The sequence below is a fragment of the Camellia sinensis genome, chromosome 14, assembly GCF_055761805.1.
Source record: "Camellia sinensis isolate YWXY chromosome 14, ASM5576180v1, whole genome shotgun sequence".
In the NCBI taxonomy this organism is placed as follows: domain Eukaryota; kingdom Viridiplantae; phylum Streptophyta; class Magnoliopsida; order Ericales; family Theaceae; genus Camellia; species Camellia sinensis.
In genome coordinates this window covers 139223719-139241106 of record NC_138974.1, presented here as the reverse complement: position 1 = coordinate 139241106, position 17388 = coordinate 139223719, and the positions used below count along the sequence as shown (strand labels likewise).

The following is a 17388-nucleotide window of genomic DNA, read 5'->3' as shown; positions in this document are numbered from 1 at the left end:
CGCCAATCATGACATTCCGCGACCAAAAAGTTTGGTCGCCAATTGTGACATTCCACGACCAAAAAAGGTTTTGGTCGCCATTTGTTACTTTTCGTGACCAAAACTTTTGGTCGGCAAAAGTGAGTTTCCACGACCAAGAGCTATTTTGGTCGGCAATAGATGTATTTTTTGCGACCAAAACTCCTGGTCGGCAATTGTCATTTTTTGCGAAAAAAAATTATTTATTTGTCGCAACTAATAAATTGGTCGCCAAAGCAGGAAAACAATACATTTGTAATTCCTAATAATTTATTCAATCCATAATAAACCTATAATTTTAAAGCATCACTCAAATTAACTGAATCATTAACATTCGACACAATACATAATTCATTAACATTCGATTTATTAAATTTCTGTCAAACAACCAGACATTGTTCCAATCCAAACTGAAACAACCAGACATGCCCAGCTGGTGTTTCACCAGACATTGTTCACACAAAATAATGACAACCAAAGAATCCAACAACACCTTTCTAAACTGTCAAACAACCTACTTCCAAAATTTCTTAAATTTCCCAAAACACTAGTGTACATTATATACATCCTATTTATAGAACTACATTCCAATTCAAACTGAAACACCCTAGTTTTAGCAAGAACAAAAAGAAACAATTCTACGAGTAAATAATATGTGGAAGCTTTGACTAAAACAAGAACTCTGTGTCAGAAACTTCGAGGACATTGTGGACGCCAATAGGGTTCACACCTGGCCGGAAAGCATTTCCTTCAATATACCTGTGACAACATTTAATCAATTAGCATTTGACCTAGTGTTGGGTAATTGCAATTTGCTTGTAGTGATTGAAGACAGAAACTCACATTTCTTTCAAGAAAGTGTGCTTATAGAATGGATCCGAGATTCTCCCAGTAAATTGATTATGATCCAGGTACCTGCAATGAAAGCAAGCTTAAGATGCTGTCCCATGCCTACCCAAAAAAAAGATGCTGTCCCAGATACACAAAAGCACAAAGATGCAAAAAAAGGGGAAAAACAAATTAAAGAAGGGAAAAAAGGGGCATTAATTGTGATAAAAACAACAGTTAAAAGCCATGAATCAAAGCCATAAGGGATGAGGAAATCTTCTCAATATTGAAGATTGGGTCACAGATGTTAAGGAACGAAACAAAGTGTATCGATGAAATAGGAATCCTAACTCAACCTTGGTTCCACTAACAAACTTGTCCTGCAAATCCAAATAACTTTTCAATATGCAATTGTAATATTGACCACTAGCAAAATTGCCCGTGCCTAAAGGTACTTCATCAGTAGGGAAATAACACCAACCGTTAGATTTATTCAATCTTAACCCCAAACTATAGCACACAACATTTTTCAAAAACTGATGTGTTTTATTATATAGATTTGTCTTGTCCTTCTTGTCATGAAGACATGATATGTGACTATTTCAAACCATACAATCACATCAGCCAAATTGTGATCCAATGAATAGTATGCCCAGAAAGTGTAGCTAAAAAAGTCCAGACTTAAAATCCGAACTGCCAAATTTATGTGTATTGCTCTTAGAAAGAGGAAATTCCTCTAGATACATTGCAAAAATAGAACTTATCATACATAACTGGATCACATTTGTAGAGTGGACAGAAAATTCAAAAATAAACTTACAAGGAAGTCAATCGGGGAATATGAGCAAGTCCAGATGGTATGATACCCAGACATTTTGTTGTATGATAAATGCCTGTTACAAACATAGTAGTCAATTTTTTAAGATGGTTTCAATTACAACAAGAAGAAATCCAGAAAGAAGATAGATAACAGTCTTAATACAGTTAAAAAGAAAATGAAATGCTTACAAGATTTCCAAATTAGTCAAGTTTGCTAGCTGAGCTGGGATTCCACCCGTAAGGTAGATATTATTCAGATAACTGCATATCAGAATTACAAAGGATCAAAAATGGTTTTTATAAGAACTACGACTCTGATAGCCTTAAACTGGAAAATATTAAGTATTTCAAAATTCGCTGAAGCATAGACTTACAGGTTGCGAAGAGATGGAAAGCATCCCTCAATACGTATTAGTTCCCTAATAGTTCCCACCAAATGATTGTTACCAACATCCCTATGAAAACTTGGTTATCATAGAGAGATTATCTGCAATGAGATACAAATAGTAAAGCATACAAATACTGTAGGGAATAGAACATGAAATTTACAAATGTCGGAGTTGTTGCAGAGTGCCCAATTCTGGTGGAATTCGCCCAATAAAACGATTTTCATGTAGATAGAGGTAACGTAGCAGAGGAAGATTAGCTAATTCTTTGGGGATTTCTCCTTTGAAATTATTGAAACTCAAGTATCTGCAGAAGATTCATTATAACACATTAATAGTATATAGAATAAATAATATGAGAAAATTCCAACAAAACTAATACCCTCAAAGATGATGAAATTACTCACAGATGGGTTAGACTCTTTAGTTCACGTATTTAAGGAGGAATGACATCTTGCAACTTATTCCACCTCAAATTGCTGGAAAGAAAAAAGAAAGAAAAATACTGTAAGTAAACAGAAAATTAGAAAACAAAAAAGATCAGAGCAAGTGGGCTAGAGTTCTCAAAATTGGAGAAAATGTTTTCCACATGAAGTGGTTGGAAAAAAAATTTCAATACAGACAACTTGTTAGTGTATTTGAATACAGACAACTTGTTAGTTAATAATAGGGTTTAAATTATACATCAGCAATTTCAATCCTCAAAGAATGTATTTGACTGGAGCAACTCATTTGATCATCTGACATCATACACTCTATTCACACAGACACTGTTTTATAAAATAGGAAATATTTAAATTGCTCAGCCATTTACTTCATTCCACCCTAATGTGACATGCTCTCCTCCAGAAAGTCCAGACCCTGAGAAATCAAGGGTGAAAACAGTAATGTTTGAAGGCAACAATATTATAGCCGCTTCACTGGCATCTGCCCTGCATCCACTGGTAAAATCAATACAGACAACTTGTTAGTAAAACAGATTTACAGAATGAATTTGTTAAAGCTAATTCAATTATCTACCAGCTTAATACTCATCCATACTATGACAGAAAGCAAGTAAAGGACCTATATTTTTAGAAAAATTATTAGACAGACCTTTGATATTCCATATACTATCCTTACTTTTTCTATAAGAACAATCTCTACTCATCCACATTTATTTTCTAACCTGTTTCCATGGCAATAGAATACACAAGGCAAAGCCTTTCCTTCTGGACGAACAATAGGCATGTAATGACTACATTGGAGAACATCTCCTCGACTGTTTGTAACCTGCAGAATGATAAAAGGCCAAAAGCTAGTGAGGAATTTGAAGAATTTGAAGATGAGGAATTTGAAGATGAGGAACATGGTGCTTGGGAGAGAATAAAAAAATTGCAGCAAAATACCTTTGGATTTGCAGGATTGTCAAATTGTTGAAGCATGTAGGCATTTGGCGTGCTATTCAAAATTTCTTCAGCTTTCTGAACTGCTCCGTTCATCCCCTTAGCAGAATCAGTCAAAACAAGCTCAGCTCCAAAAGCTTTAAAAAGAACCCTTCTTTCTAGACTCATTGAGGCTGGCATTGTCAATATGAGCTTATATCCTTTTGAAGCAGCTATAAATGCAAGTCCAATGCCAGTGTTTCCACTAGTTGGCTCCACCAGAATGCTCTAGATAGAGAGGGGGGGGGGGGGCGGAGGAGATGGGGAAAAAAGAAGAAAATTGTTGCATCAGAATGGTAAACAGGATATATTTTAATTAATTAATTTATTTTTTTGATAGACAGGATAAATGTTAATCTAAACTAAAGTGATTATCAACATATTGAGGACATAACGTGCCATACATATTTACAGGAAGCATTTTGAGCTAAGATGAAGAATAACACCATGATGTGTTAAATGCATTCATGCTGTGTTCTATTTCAGATCATTTGTTTACAACAAAAGATATATTATTATTAGGGTTAAAGGTACATTACAGCTGTTGATTTAAGTGTTTATGTGCTGATGGTGCATAAAAAAATTAGTTTCATGGACTCCAATTTTTGTTAAGGCGGCCTATCTATGGAAGGGTTGCCTTAATATACAAGGGCTGCTATTGTCCAAATACAGCAAAAACAAAAGGCAAAGCACATCAAGGTTGCACACATCCTTTATACAATACGAGGTAAGGGTTGTATTCATGGTTATGTTACCTTCCTTGGTGTTATAAGACTCCTCTGCTCAGCATCAGTTATCATACTGTGTCCAATCCTGAAACCAAAAAAGAATTGAATACTGCAGCAGAGGAAACAGATCAGCAGAACAGAATAGTGGAAGATTGGACTGCCACAATAGTGGAAGAGTTTGGCAAGAAATATAAATAACACCAGTGGAATAGTTAATCAAGTGGACTAGCTTAGTAGAACACTAGCTTAGTGGACTGCCACAATATAAATAACACCAATATAAATAACACTAGCTTAGTGGACTGCCACAATAGTGGAAGAGTTTGGCAAGAGATTGGACTGCCACAATAGTGGAACAGTTAATCAAGTGGACTAGCTTAGTTGACAATTTTTACATACTTCTAATTACAAGGTTAGGGAGTCAATTTATGCCAAAGACAAAGATTGATTATTTTTGCTCTATTATTTATAAATTATGATTGTTCAATTTAATATAATTATCTTCATAAATATAAATAATCACCTGCCAATTGAAAAAAAAAAACAAAAAAATCACCATCAAAGTTGCTACCCTATATGGAAAAATGCACACACTAGTGTAAAAGGAGAGATTGTGAAATGATCAACTTCTCATGATAGAAAATTTTGTAAAATAATCAACTGCTACATGACAACTGAATGAATAAATAGTGTTGAAAAGAATTCAGATCTTTGATATCCATAAGACACTAAGTAAAAATTTGGAATTTTAGAACTTGCTAACATCCTTACAGATAAACACTATATATTTGAACTAAAAGCAAAATAAACAAACTAGATGATCCAAAAGATAAAGGAGCTACTCTACAATATTTGATTTATTGCTCAATAAATTTATTCCACAAGTCCATCCTTGCACACATGTATTCGACCCAACTTCACATTAAAAGTACATAAATCTTTTCGTTAAAACAAAACTCCTAATAAAAACAATAATAAAAAGAAGAGACCAATACCTAGCCACAAGCATCCATCCTGGGGCATTGAACCACCACCACTTCTCTCCCATTGTCTTTTCTGTTTCTCAAAATAAATAAAAGAGTTCCCAAAAATAACTGTGACAACAATTACAACCAAATATTAGGGCTAACGCATAGATAATTACAACTATGGACATCAAGGCCAAGTCAATGAAGGCCACCCCCAAAGCCCAAGTAACTTAGACATTGGACTTGAAAGACAATAAATTTAAGATATAATCATACAAGGCTTAGAACCAAGGGTAAGTCTAAGGAAACCAAGGCCACCCCTAGGCCAAGGCAATCCAAGGCCATCACTAGGTCGAGGCAAGCTACGGCCACCCCAAGGTGAAGGCAACCAAGGCCAAAGCCAAAGGAAAGACAATGAGAAAAGGGTATCAATAGCTATTATTATGTTTTGAATGATATTTTATGATATCCACACACAAAGGGTCAGAATCTGTCCAAGTTTAGTAAAAAGGGAATTTCTCCCTTGATGTTATGTCAGAAATGGCACACCTTATTTCAAAAGAAAGATAACACATGAGATGATTTTGCTCAACTATTTTAAAGTTGATCTTGTTTCTAATGTCCATTATCAAACCAAGAACTATCTTAAATATTTTGTTGAGTAAAGATATTTTCAAGAAAATTTTAATAAATGTTTTCTAGAATGGTACATCAAAATTGGCTATCATGTCATTTGTTTTCCATTGTTTCACACAATAAAAATAATTCCAAATTGTGTAACTTTATTTTTTATGCAATCCCAACCACCAAATAGATTTCATTGTCATCTTTCTTTCCTTAATTATGTATAACTTCAATTTAAACACACTATTAACCAAAGAAACATAAATTTTGATAGAGGGATGGAGAGTGAATTTGCAAAAATTTGACACAGAAGATATATACTTTTGTTTAAAAAGAAACATGCATGAAAAATATTCATGTAGTTCAATCATATTCTCTCTTTTTGGCTGTAATAATGGTTACCTCATCCTCACATAAACACATGTGAAAGTTAAAGGGAACCTTGGAAGCTTGAGGAGTTGTTAAACAGATGGAGAAACCATAATTATTCATAAGAGTTCAAATCCAATGAAGGAAACACAAGGTAAAACCACCTAAAATTTCATTAAAAAAGCACATTGAATTATCTTCTATCTACTTCTCTTCCTAACATGTTTTGCAGTTGGTTGGAATCCTCCTCTTTCTAGTTCTTTGCTAACTTGTTCTGATAGACAAGATAAATGTTAATCTAAACTAAAGTGGTTATCAACATTTTAAGGACATAACGTGCCATACATATTTACAGGAAGCATTTTGAGCCAAGATGAAGAATAACACCACGATGTGTTAAATGCATTCATGCTGTGTTCTACTTCAGATCATTTGTTTACAACAAAAGATATATTATTATTAGGGTTAAAGGTACATTACAGCTGTTGATTTAAGTGTTTATCTGCTGATGGTGCATAAAAAAATTAGTTTCATGGACTCAAATTTTTGTTAAGGCGGCCTATCTATGGAAGGGCTGCCTTAATATACAAGGGCTGCTATTGTCCAAATACAGCAAAAACAAAAGGCAAAGCACATCAAGATTGCACACATCCTTTATACAATACGAGGTAAGGGTTGTATTCATGGTTATGTTACCTTCCCTGGTGTTATAAGACCCCTCTGCTCAACATCAGTTATCATACTGTGTCCAATCTTGAAACCAAAAAAGAATTGAATACTAAACAAATGCATCCAAGACTTACACCAATTTTTTTTGTTTTTTGCACAGCATTTAGAATCAAAATGAAACATCAAGATATGCTTCTTGCTACAGAAGCATTATGCAGAACCTAAAAGAAAGAAAGAAAACACACAGCAACAGGGAAAATGTACAATTCTATGATTATGTACCTCTGCCCAAGAAGCATTATGATTTTCAGACTCAGTTCATTATATGGTTTTATAATTTTTTTTGTGGGTAGGATTTAAAATTGTGCTAGAGTGGCAGCTATGTTAAAAACAACCATGATCAGATGATAATGACCCAAATAACATAATGACTTTTCTGGTATATATGACCAATTCAAAACTGGGGTCCAAATTACCTGATTGCATTGCTATTTTCTGTCATGATTGAGTAAATCAAACCATCGCATCCTGTCAGTATACTTCTGGTATAATGAATCTAAATCTGCCTCCCTGCTCTGATCATCAATCGATTCTCGTCCCATGATGGCTGAATCAGAGATGCACACCGATGGCAAAGACATCCATTTCCACATGTGTATAAGTTTTTTTTTTTTTTTTTTCAAACTAATCTTAGGAGGAATGATTAACGTTTAGTTTGCAAAGAACATCACCAAACAGGCAAGCCTTGAGTTTTTCACTGGTCTTTAATTTCATTGTTTACATCTTTTTTACCTTTTGTTCCTGTTACTAGAGATGATGCTAGGCTATCTTAAATCCATGCACCTTTCAAATCAACCATTCAAGTATTAAATTTGAGGAATTTGCAAGATTCTACATTGAACACTAATCACTTTTTTTACTCGGAATTATGAAAAGGACATTTTGACATAATATGATTTGCAAGATTCTAATTTTTCCAACTACCCACTTTTTTTTCCTAGTTTGCTTCCACAATTTCATCAAAAAAACCACTTTCCTAGCTCTTTCCTGACTTTTTTAGCACAACCTATGCATGTGTTGTTGATTTAGGATTCCAAAGTGATACAAAAACGTGTTTGGATTCTTGTTTGTATAGCGATATGTGATAATAGTTGCTCCTTTTTGACATAGCTTTCAATTTCTTATTTTAAATATAGGGTCCTACTAAGAACCACCTAATGAACTTACGTTAAGAATTAAATAATGTTAAACTCATATATTCCTATACATTTTACATATTTTAACACAATTTTTACACATATCAACATTAACCACCGCTCATTGGGCAGTGGTTAGCATATTCCTTAAATATATTCTCACGGCAGGGAAAATTAAGGAGGAATAAAGATGTCATACGTTCACCAAATTCAAGGTCCTAAACTACATGCAAAATATTACTTAATTTCAGATAATAAGGGTAAATTGTGAATAGGATGGTTCCACAAATTAAAGAGGATTGCTAAGACTGTGGGTAGAGAATTAAACAGAAAAAATGCACCATTCAGACGTTCAAATTGATTTGTTAAACCACAAAAATCATTTAGACATTTGCACAAACATTACTTGGACCAAAACCTGCACATGCAGTTCACTACAGATTTTTTAATACCTCTACCAACACTTTCATTTTCCAGCATAATATGAAAATAAAAAATAGAGACAAGAACTCAATATAGTCATATTTACCTTATTTCCAGAGCACTCAGCATCCAAGGAGTGTGCATGCGCAACACTTTTGTGCAGCAATTGATGATACGCTGGGCGTTGATGCAAGCTTGGATGGAACAATACATATATAAACAAGAGTATTGTACAAGAAACATACTAAGAATAAACAAAAATAATGAGTAATGTTATACAAACAGTTTTTGTATAAAATTCTCTTACGTAATAACCATGTATGTGACCTTCTGTGATATTTTCATTTCAAACCAAAACACCCGCCAGCATTCAGATATGTTTTCTGCATAAAAATTTTGTTTGTAGATATTATCCAAAATTTATACAAAATGATGTGGCAAGTTGTGAGCCTATCACTTAAAAAAAAAAAAAAAAAAAAAAATCTAGATGCCTTTTAATTACAAAAATGTCTCTAACACATAATTCTGGTGGAAGATCATGTATAAAACTTCTAGAAAATAGTGTTTTACATAAAACAAATTCTCATAATATTGAGAGGGGAACTGAAGTCTATGATGAGAACTTTTTGCGACATTTTTTTTTCATTCTCACATTCATGGTTAGATATAGTGAGCAAGAATAAACTTTTCTCATCTCTCTACATCAAATTGATACATCAAAAACACAGTTGGTGCGCACCTTCCAGATTTGATTATTGACCTTTAATTTGCAAGCATCATAGAGACTGCAAAGTGCAAACTAAATGTTTTTGCTCCAAACTTGCATCTTTTACCAAGTTTGATCACTCAAGTAACGAAGTGTCCAGCTGAATGAGGATGTATAATCGGATAGATGCTGAATGCATTATCAAAGAGCAGGTACAAAATTTAATTGCAAAATCAACTGATCAAATAAATTGGGAGTTTCAAGTATAAGGGCTACAACCTAAGGACCTTGTATTTAAGACTTTAATGAGAAATAAAGACAAAACCCACCAATGATGACTAATTTAGAGATCTCAGAATTTTAATTTTGCCACCTCTGCCCTCAACTCCATCAGCAATTAAATTCCCACTACCTGTGCTTGATCCTTGCATTGCCATAGATGATACAGCTGATCCTTTAGCCTGAGCCCGTTTGCACCATTTCCCCAAATAAAAAAATAAAAAAATTGAATCTTCATCTACTAGTATGTAATTTTCTCAAGCTTTCTAGGCTCTGCATTAACACAAATGTTCATAACTAAGCCTCAATTACTTATGTGCATATACATATATGTTGGATTGAAATGTGTGTGTGCGTGTGTGTGTGTGTGTGTGTGTGTGAGAGAGAGAGAGAGAGAGAGAGAGAGAAAGAGAGAGGCTTACCTTAGTCGGTTTTCGTTTTGGGGCAAAACCCTAATAGCTCAATCGGAGGAGCGGGTTGAATCGGCAAAGGTATCTGAGACGCCGCACCACCGCTGCCGCTGCTAGCTGTCGTCACTCGCTGCTCACCGTCGTTGCTCGCTGCTCGCCATCGTCCCCCCTTGTTGCTGCTGCCACTGCCGTTGCTTGCAGACGTGAGAGAGAGAGAGAGAGAGAGAGTATTTTGGAGATTTTTGAAATTGGGGATTTTTTTTGTTTAAGGGGTCAGGGATTGGAGATTTGAGTTGGTGAGAAAAAACGGGGGGAAAGGAAGGGGGGAATTTGGATAGAAAGAGGGGGAAACGAAAAGAAAAGAAGAGGAGAGGTGGTGTGAATGATGTGGTTTTATTCTATTTTATTTATTTATTTATTTTTATTTTTTTTGTAGTTAATGAATTTTTTTTTTATTTTTGATTTTTTTTTAGTTACTAAGGTTGAAAATTTATTTGTTTTATTTTTATTTTAATGAAAAAAATTATTATTTTTTTTTATTTAGTAGAAGTTAGGGTAATATTTTAATGAAAAATATTTTTTATTAAAATAAAGTTAATTTTGTGTGGTCAATTAAAAACGTTTTTCTGAGACCCATTTTTTTTTGTTACCAAGGATTAGGAACTAATTTGCTATGCAAACTTTTAGCACTAATTTGCTATCAAATTTGTGACAAAATAATTTTTAAGTAATTATTTTTTTCAAGTAATAATCTCAAGTGATTTTTATTTTTTTACTGGTGGAGTGAATTATATATATTTTTAAATTTAAAATTTTAGTTAGTTAGGTATAATATAAATATTTAATTCTTTTTATAAAAAAAAATTTAAAACACATAAAAGACAAAAAAAATAAAATAAAAACGAGTGACGTCGTTTAACAATTGGCGACTAAATTTTTTTTGTCGCAAAAAAATTTCAATTCCCGCCCCCACATTTCAAATTTCCCTCCCAAACTTTTGGCGACCAAAAGACCAAATTAGTCACAGAAAAGGTACCTTCACCGACAAACTTTTTTAGTCGCCAAATCTCAATCAACGGTGACTAAAATATTAGTCGTTAAAAGTACTAATTTGGCGACTAAAATTTTTTTGGTTGCTGAAAATAAGTTTTTGGCGACCAAACTTTTGGTCGCCAAAGAAAAAAAATAATATTTTATTTTCCATTTGGCGACTAAATTATTTTAGTTGCCAAAATTCAATATACGGCGACTAAAATATTTTTAGTTGCTAAAAAAAAGTTTTTTGGCAACCAAAATTTTGGTCGCCAAAAGATAAAAAATAATTTTTTATTTTCCATTCGGCGACTACATTGTTTTAGTAGCCAAAACCAAATATACAACGACTAAAATATTTTTTGTCGCTAAAAATAAGTTTTTGGCGACCAAACTTTTGGTCGCCAATTCCACAACCAACTTATTTTTGATATTTCGCGACCAACTTATTTTTTGGTCGCCAAAATGTGACCTTCTGCGACCAAATTTGTAGTTGGTTGCCAAAACTATACTACTTTCTGCGACCAACTCATTTTTTGGTCGCCAAAAAATGACCTTTTGCGACAAACTCATATTGGTCGCCAAAAATAATGATCATTCACGACTAATAAATTTTTGGTCGCCAAAAGATAACTTTTAGCTACCAACTTTTATATTGGTCGCGAAAAGTGCAGATTCTTATAGTGATATTTGCTAAAGATTGTAAATTTTTTATCAAATACATCATATGAGTATGAGATTCACACTATGTAAATCCTATACTTATGTAAAATATTTGATATAAAATTTAATAAAAGTTTTGAATCACTAACATTGTTGTTTGCTGAAACATTGCCTCTCTCGTGGCTGTAATTTTTCGTTGAATGTGCTACTCCGGTGTTTTTGTGGGACAAATTGAATTCCCAACCTACCTGATAATTGGTTTAGAATAATTTACAAAAGTTAAAAAATTAAAAAATTATTAAAAAGTTAAAAAAATCATACTATTTGCGAGAAGTTTGTGAAGGAAGTTTAGAGGATAAAATTATTGTTTTGCCCTTTGAATTGAATTATTCAAAAGTCAAAAAATCAACAAAGGTAGAATAATCATTTTGATTTTATTATAATATTTTATTACATATCTTTTTATAAAAAATCAAAAAATTATTCTAACATATATATTTTTCCCCACTTTTTTAATCAAAAAAATCAAAAATTACATTTATATAATACATTTAAAACAAAATTTAATATTTTATTTATATAGCTTGAAAAGATAGAAATAATATAAAAAATGATAAAATATGATTGATTAGGTATACAAGTCAGGCCAACGAGTGAGAGAGTGATGGGTCCCATCCACCCATCCTTAGCAAACAGTCCAAGAATTTTTTCTTTTATATGGTAAAAATTTTACCAACATAACTTTAAATTTAAAACACTAACGAGGATTCTAATAAGGTGACAAGGTAAAAATATTAAAAGTTAAAATATTAAATTAATGGATAAATTTCACCTATTAGAGCTCTTGATTTAAAGCTTCCAAATATTTTTTTAAATTTTATTTGATAACTAATTAATTCTACTAAAAAAAATAAGGGACCCCATAAACCAAGTACTTCTCTATTGCATTTTTCTATTCTCAACACTCAAATCAAATAAAATATCAATAGTTAACGTGAGCTGCTTTTTTTAATTTTACTTTGTTATAAATACATTTATGTTTTTGTTTTTATTATAGATAGTTATATTAAAATATATTTTGTGTGAAAGTGTATTAATGCAGTTATGTATAATAAGGACAAAAAAATGAGTATATTTAGAGAAAAGTAGAGTGAGAATAATGTCTCTAATTAAATAGTTGCTTGATCACGTATATAAAAAAAAAAAAGATGTGTTTGACACTATTGACAATGAGTATTAGGGGTGGGTGTGGGTCGGTCCACGTAAGCTCCAATTCACTGTTCGTTCGCCATATTGGCGGATTGAAGAAAATCAATTCGCATCCGTTTGTCAATCCAGCGGATGTGGATTAAGGTATTACAGTCAATGACTTTAAAAAAAGTATTACAATCACTGCATGTCTTATCTAAAGAAAGAAAGTTTAAAACTTTAGAATATTATAATTACTGCATGTCTCATCTACATATTACAATCACAGCATGTCTCATCCACATAAAGTATTACAATCTATAAATCTGTAGTTCTTAAAATATAAAAACAATTTTAAACCATCAAAATCATGAACATAGCAGTAGTACAGATTGTATGCCTTTGTATTGTTACATCTATATTTGTTTTTAAAAACAAAAACCAAACATCATATATCATTTTTTTATTTATTATTTTTAGAGTTAGATTTAAAAACCAAAAAATAAAAGGTAAATAATACATTTATTTTTTCAATTTAAAAAATTTATTCAAGTTAAAAATTCTTTTTCAAATTAAAATACAAACAAAATATCTAAATAAATTAAAAACACAAAGTCTTACAAATTATTAGAGGTGCTTGCGGTTTGATGATTCGGTTGCGGCTAAAGGAATTTCAAATCCGCCATTTGTTCAAAATTAGGCAGATTGAAAAAAAATCAATCTGCAACTGTCCGCTCGTCATCACGCATTCGTTCAAAATGCGGCGGATTGATTCGGTTTGATCGGTTTGGGTAGATCGGTATATTCACTGATCAACCCCTAATGAGTATATTACGTAATAATTCAAAAAAATAATGAGTATATTATGTAATAATTCAAAAAAATGACACATCGTTGAATATAATTATAAATATATATATATATTTTTATTTATTTATTTTCTTTAGATGATATTATTTTATTAAAAATTTATTTTACTTATATGTGAAGAAGTTCAAATATTAATTAATTTATCTTTTTTTTAAAATAAAATTTATGAAACTTAATTTTTTTGAGTGATCCCATCTATAATGTTTCCGGAGTCGGGTGTAGTGTTCACTCTTGATAATTTCTGCAATTAAACAATTAAAATGGTCAGAGTCAAAGGCTCCTACTTGCCTCATGACTCAAGATTCTCCCCTTCATCTTTCTTTTTAATTCCCTTCTTGTTAGGTAATTAGATTCACTTTTGAAAAATCCAGAAATCCCCTAGATGTTGATTTGTGATTATGTATAAATTTTAAGCAGAATATAACAATCCCAATCAAACAATCAAGACAAAGAGACACAACGATTTTACGTGGAAAAAACCACAATTGGACACCTCCAACTGTGATCAAAAAACCACGGGCAACAGCCACAAGAACAATCCACTAAGAAGATTTAAAGGAATTACACAGGTATACTCTCAATTACCTAGCGAATCCACAACGCCTAATTGAACCAACCTCTATGTGCCTCTTCCAACCCCATCTTCAGCACGGAATTGTCTTTCTGATGAGCCACTCCGGATTCCACCAAAGCTTCAGGCTCGAATTCTTCAGAATCCACAACTGAAGAATAACTCTCTCTTTTGTGTATAACAAACAAACCTTTGATGTACTCTCTTTAAATCATGAGTTGAAGACTCAATAAAAACATCAAAGAAAACAAACAAAATATCCCCAGATATAAACTTTAAGAACCAAAAAGAAGATTTGGAGGACTTTAATCAATCAAATAGTTTTGGGAGAAAACCAAGTATTTATAGAGAACCAAAAGTAATCCTAGATTGGGAAGAAAACAAACTCCTTGAGAAATCCGGATTCTGAGGCTCGCTCGAGCGACGCTTTGCTGGCTCGAGCGAGGAGTGTATTTTTCATGATTTCTACTAGTGCCTTGGCTCGAGCGACGGATCCTTGGCTCGAGCGAGCAACGACGGACATGTAATTTTGAATGCAATTTTGCATTTTGCTTCGGCCGCGAGCTGACCGGGCAGCTCGACCCCCGTAATAATCAGCGAAGTGGCAATCTTGAAAGCATTAACATCACAAACTTCTCTGCATGGTTCGATTCGGGTTTGGATTCGCATCTAATAAACTCATAGCCTCACTGAAATAAAAGTGCGAAAATAAATACATCTGAAAGGAGTTTTGTCAAACGGGGTTGCCAAGAATAAAAACCTAACAACTTTTAAATCCAATTTTGAAGATTCAAACTGTTTATATTTTAAGATTTGTTGAGTATATCATATCTATAAAAAATAAAATTAATCAGATATCAGAAAATATGTGTTCGGAAAATTGGTTATCAAAATTTTTTTAAAAATAATTTTACTTCGATGATCTGAACACGTAATTTTGATAGCCTTAAAATATTGCTCCATACTATTTGAGAGATTCTAGTTAGGTACAAAAAAAATCATTAAGTACTTATTTTTAAGTACATTATTTTCAATTATTTAAAATTTTATATTACTCTAAATGTACCTTATAATTTTTCCTAAGTTACCCTTAATAAATCCAAATAATAAATAATAAACAAATTCAAAAAAAAAAAACATTTGAAAAACCTTTCAAACTGATACAAGAATAATAGAAACAACAATTTTTTTTTTTTTTTTAAAAACAAACATAAAATTCAACAGAAAGAAAGAATGAGAGAGAAAATAATAATAATAACAATAATTAGAAGGTGTCCCAGCGTATAAAAACCAATTGTTGTCATGATCATTGAGTTAAAAGATTATCTCGGAAACTATAATGTTATTTATGTGACTGAAAATTGAAAGATTTAACATTGTAATAGGATACATGTAAAAAATATATATAAATTAATAATTGTATTTTAATTTTTATATGAATTCTTACCTCTCTTCTTTGATGGGTTGCTTTCAAAAAATTATTTTAATTATCACTTTCATTCATTGTTTGATTTTGTTCAAATCTTCTTTTAGGGTTTATGGTTTTCAAAATAATAAAAAAAACAATGATGATGATAAGGTGAGTTTTGATATGGTGAATTAGGATTTTTTTAGTGAGAAAGAAGAAGAAGAAGAGAAGAAGAAGACAAAATTACTTTGATCTTTTGAAGAAGAAGATGTAGAGATTTGAATAGGAACAATAGATTAGGATGTACCATGAGAAGAAAAAAAATTATTTTAAAGTTTAATATGTGTTTTTTTATTAATAAATTTACATTAAGATATAATATGAATTAAAATTTATAAATTTAAATTAGACTTATTGTGATAATTTTTTGGGTTCAAATAGAATGTCCCATACGATTTATCACTTGACATGTGACAAGTTATTTCTTAAAAATCTAACAAAAGTACTGAACTCATTATTTTAGCCAATGAATATCAAGTTAAAATTGTTAGATAATGTCTCAATGGGACCACATAATTAAATGTGGTGTTATCATTTATAAGAAGCCTACAATTTAAGTGATTCAATTTAGTTAATATGCTTAAGGGTATATGTGTTATGGACCTAATGTGTAGATACTAGTTGTATAATTTCTATTTCTATGAGGGGCAGAAATAGAAATTAAAACATATTGGTTAAAGTTGGTTTTCATTACCTTTCAGTTTTAAAACCAATAATGGTTAATTTATTGGTTTTCATTACCTTTCAGTTTTAAAACCAATAATGGTTAATTTATTGGTTTTCATTACCTTTAAGTTTTAAACCAATAATGGTTAATTTATTGGTTTTCATTACCTTTCAGTTATGAAAACCAATTACAACCTTTAAAAGGTTATGGTCCCTATTCCTTCCTAGGGTGAAAAGATAAGAACACTGTTTTGTTTTTCTAAATCCTCTCAAGGAGAAACATAAGGCACCAAAGGGGAAAGGATTAGAAGGCTCTAACAAAGTCAATATTAAGGTTTTATTGGCAATCAGACACTTCCGTTTAACCATTCATCAATGGATTCAGGTATGTCATTTTGTCTTGATTTCTTGATAATACACATGGTAAATGATCCAAAGTGTAAGGTTTATGTTATGAAATTTTATGTTTACAAGTGGTATCAGAGCGGTTATATCATGTGTACTATCAGAATAGATATGCTTTTATTCATCCTATTTAGTTTCCTGGAATCAGATTCTGTTTTTTTGTATTTCTGTTTTTCCCTCTGCTGCAAATTCTGTTTTGTTTTCTGGAAATGGAACATAATTCGGATGGGCGGTTCATTTTTCAAATGGTGAACATCATGTATTTATATATATATGTATATAATTGGGATTGCTGCAGATTATATAACATATACGGGGTAACAAATTTAGAAATCTTTAAATTTAATGTAATTTCATACAACGTCTACGGAAATTTAATTTTCTAACATTCTCAATATAAGTCAATTCAAACAAGATGTCACAAAAGTGATCTCTCTTGTCTAGATTGTTTTATATGGAATGTTTTGAAGTTCATGTCTGGGTATCTCATGCGGGTATTTATCGGTCCAAAGACATGATTAAGACTTGGCAGAATTACACACACATTTTGTGGTGATAAACATGTGCCAATTGTCAAGAAAACCTAATGTGAATAATAAATCCATCAAAAGATAGATTTGTTATTTGACATAACTTATTGTCAATGTTTGATCATTACAACAAGCATCAAAAGATAGA

At 31.9% G+C, this 17388-nt stretch overlaps 2 protein-coding genes across 5 annotated transcripts; both read right to left on the bottom strand.

Moving 5' to 3' along the window:
* Positions 1-521: 521 nt before the first annotated feature.
* Positions 522-6911, bottom strand: LOC114315511 (cysteine synthase, chloroplastic/chromoplastic). Of its 4 annotated transcripts, none has more exons than XM_082904446.1 (10): positions 6861-6911; positions 3220-3703; positions 2866-2992; positions 2459-2530; positions 2215-2358; positions 2040-2120; positions 1855-1926; positions 1667-1739; positions 862-933; positions 522-777 (listed from the first exon to the last, which is right to left on the bottom strand). In XM_082904446.1, exons 1-3 carry the CDS (start codon positions 6903-6905, stop codon positions 2958-2960), a joined length of 564 nt encoding a protein of 187 aa, XP_082760572.1. In that variant the 5' UTR covers positions 6906-6911; the 3' UTR covers positions 522-777; positions 862-933; positions 1667-1739; positions 1855-1926; positions 2040-2120; positions 2215-2358; positions 2459-2530; positions 2866-2957. The 4 variants fall into 4 exon arrangements, with proteins under 4 accessions (XP_082760572.1, XP_082760574.1, XP_082760571.1 ...); XM_082904448.1 differs by having other exon boundaries at positions 2866-2983; XM_082904445.1 differs by having other exon boundaries at positions 2459-2992.
* LOC145807336 (uncharacterized) lies at positions 687-2870 on the bottom strand. Its single transcript, XM_082905323.1, has 6 exons — positions 2866-2870; positions 2215-2358; positions 2040-2120; positions 1855-1926; positions 862-933; positions 687-777 (listed from the first exon to the last, which is right to left on the bottom strand). The coding sequence occupies exons 1-6, from the start codon at positions 2868-2870 to the stop codon at positions 687-689; spliced, it is 465 nt and encodes a 154-aa protein (XP_082761449.1).
* Positions 6912-17388: the final 10477 nt, after the last annotated feature.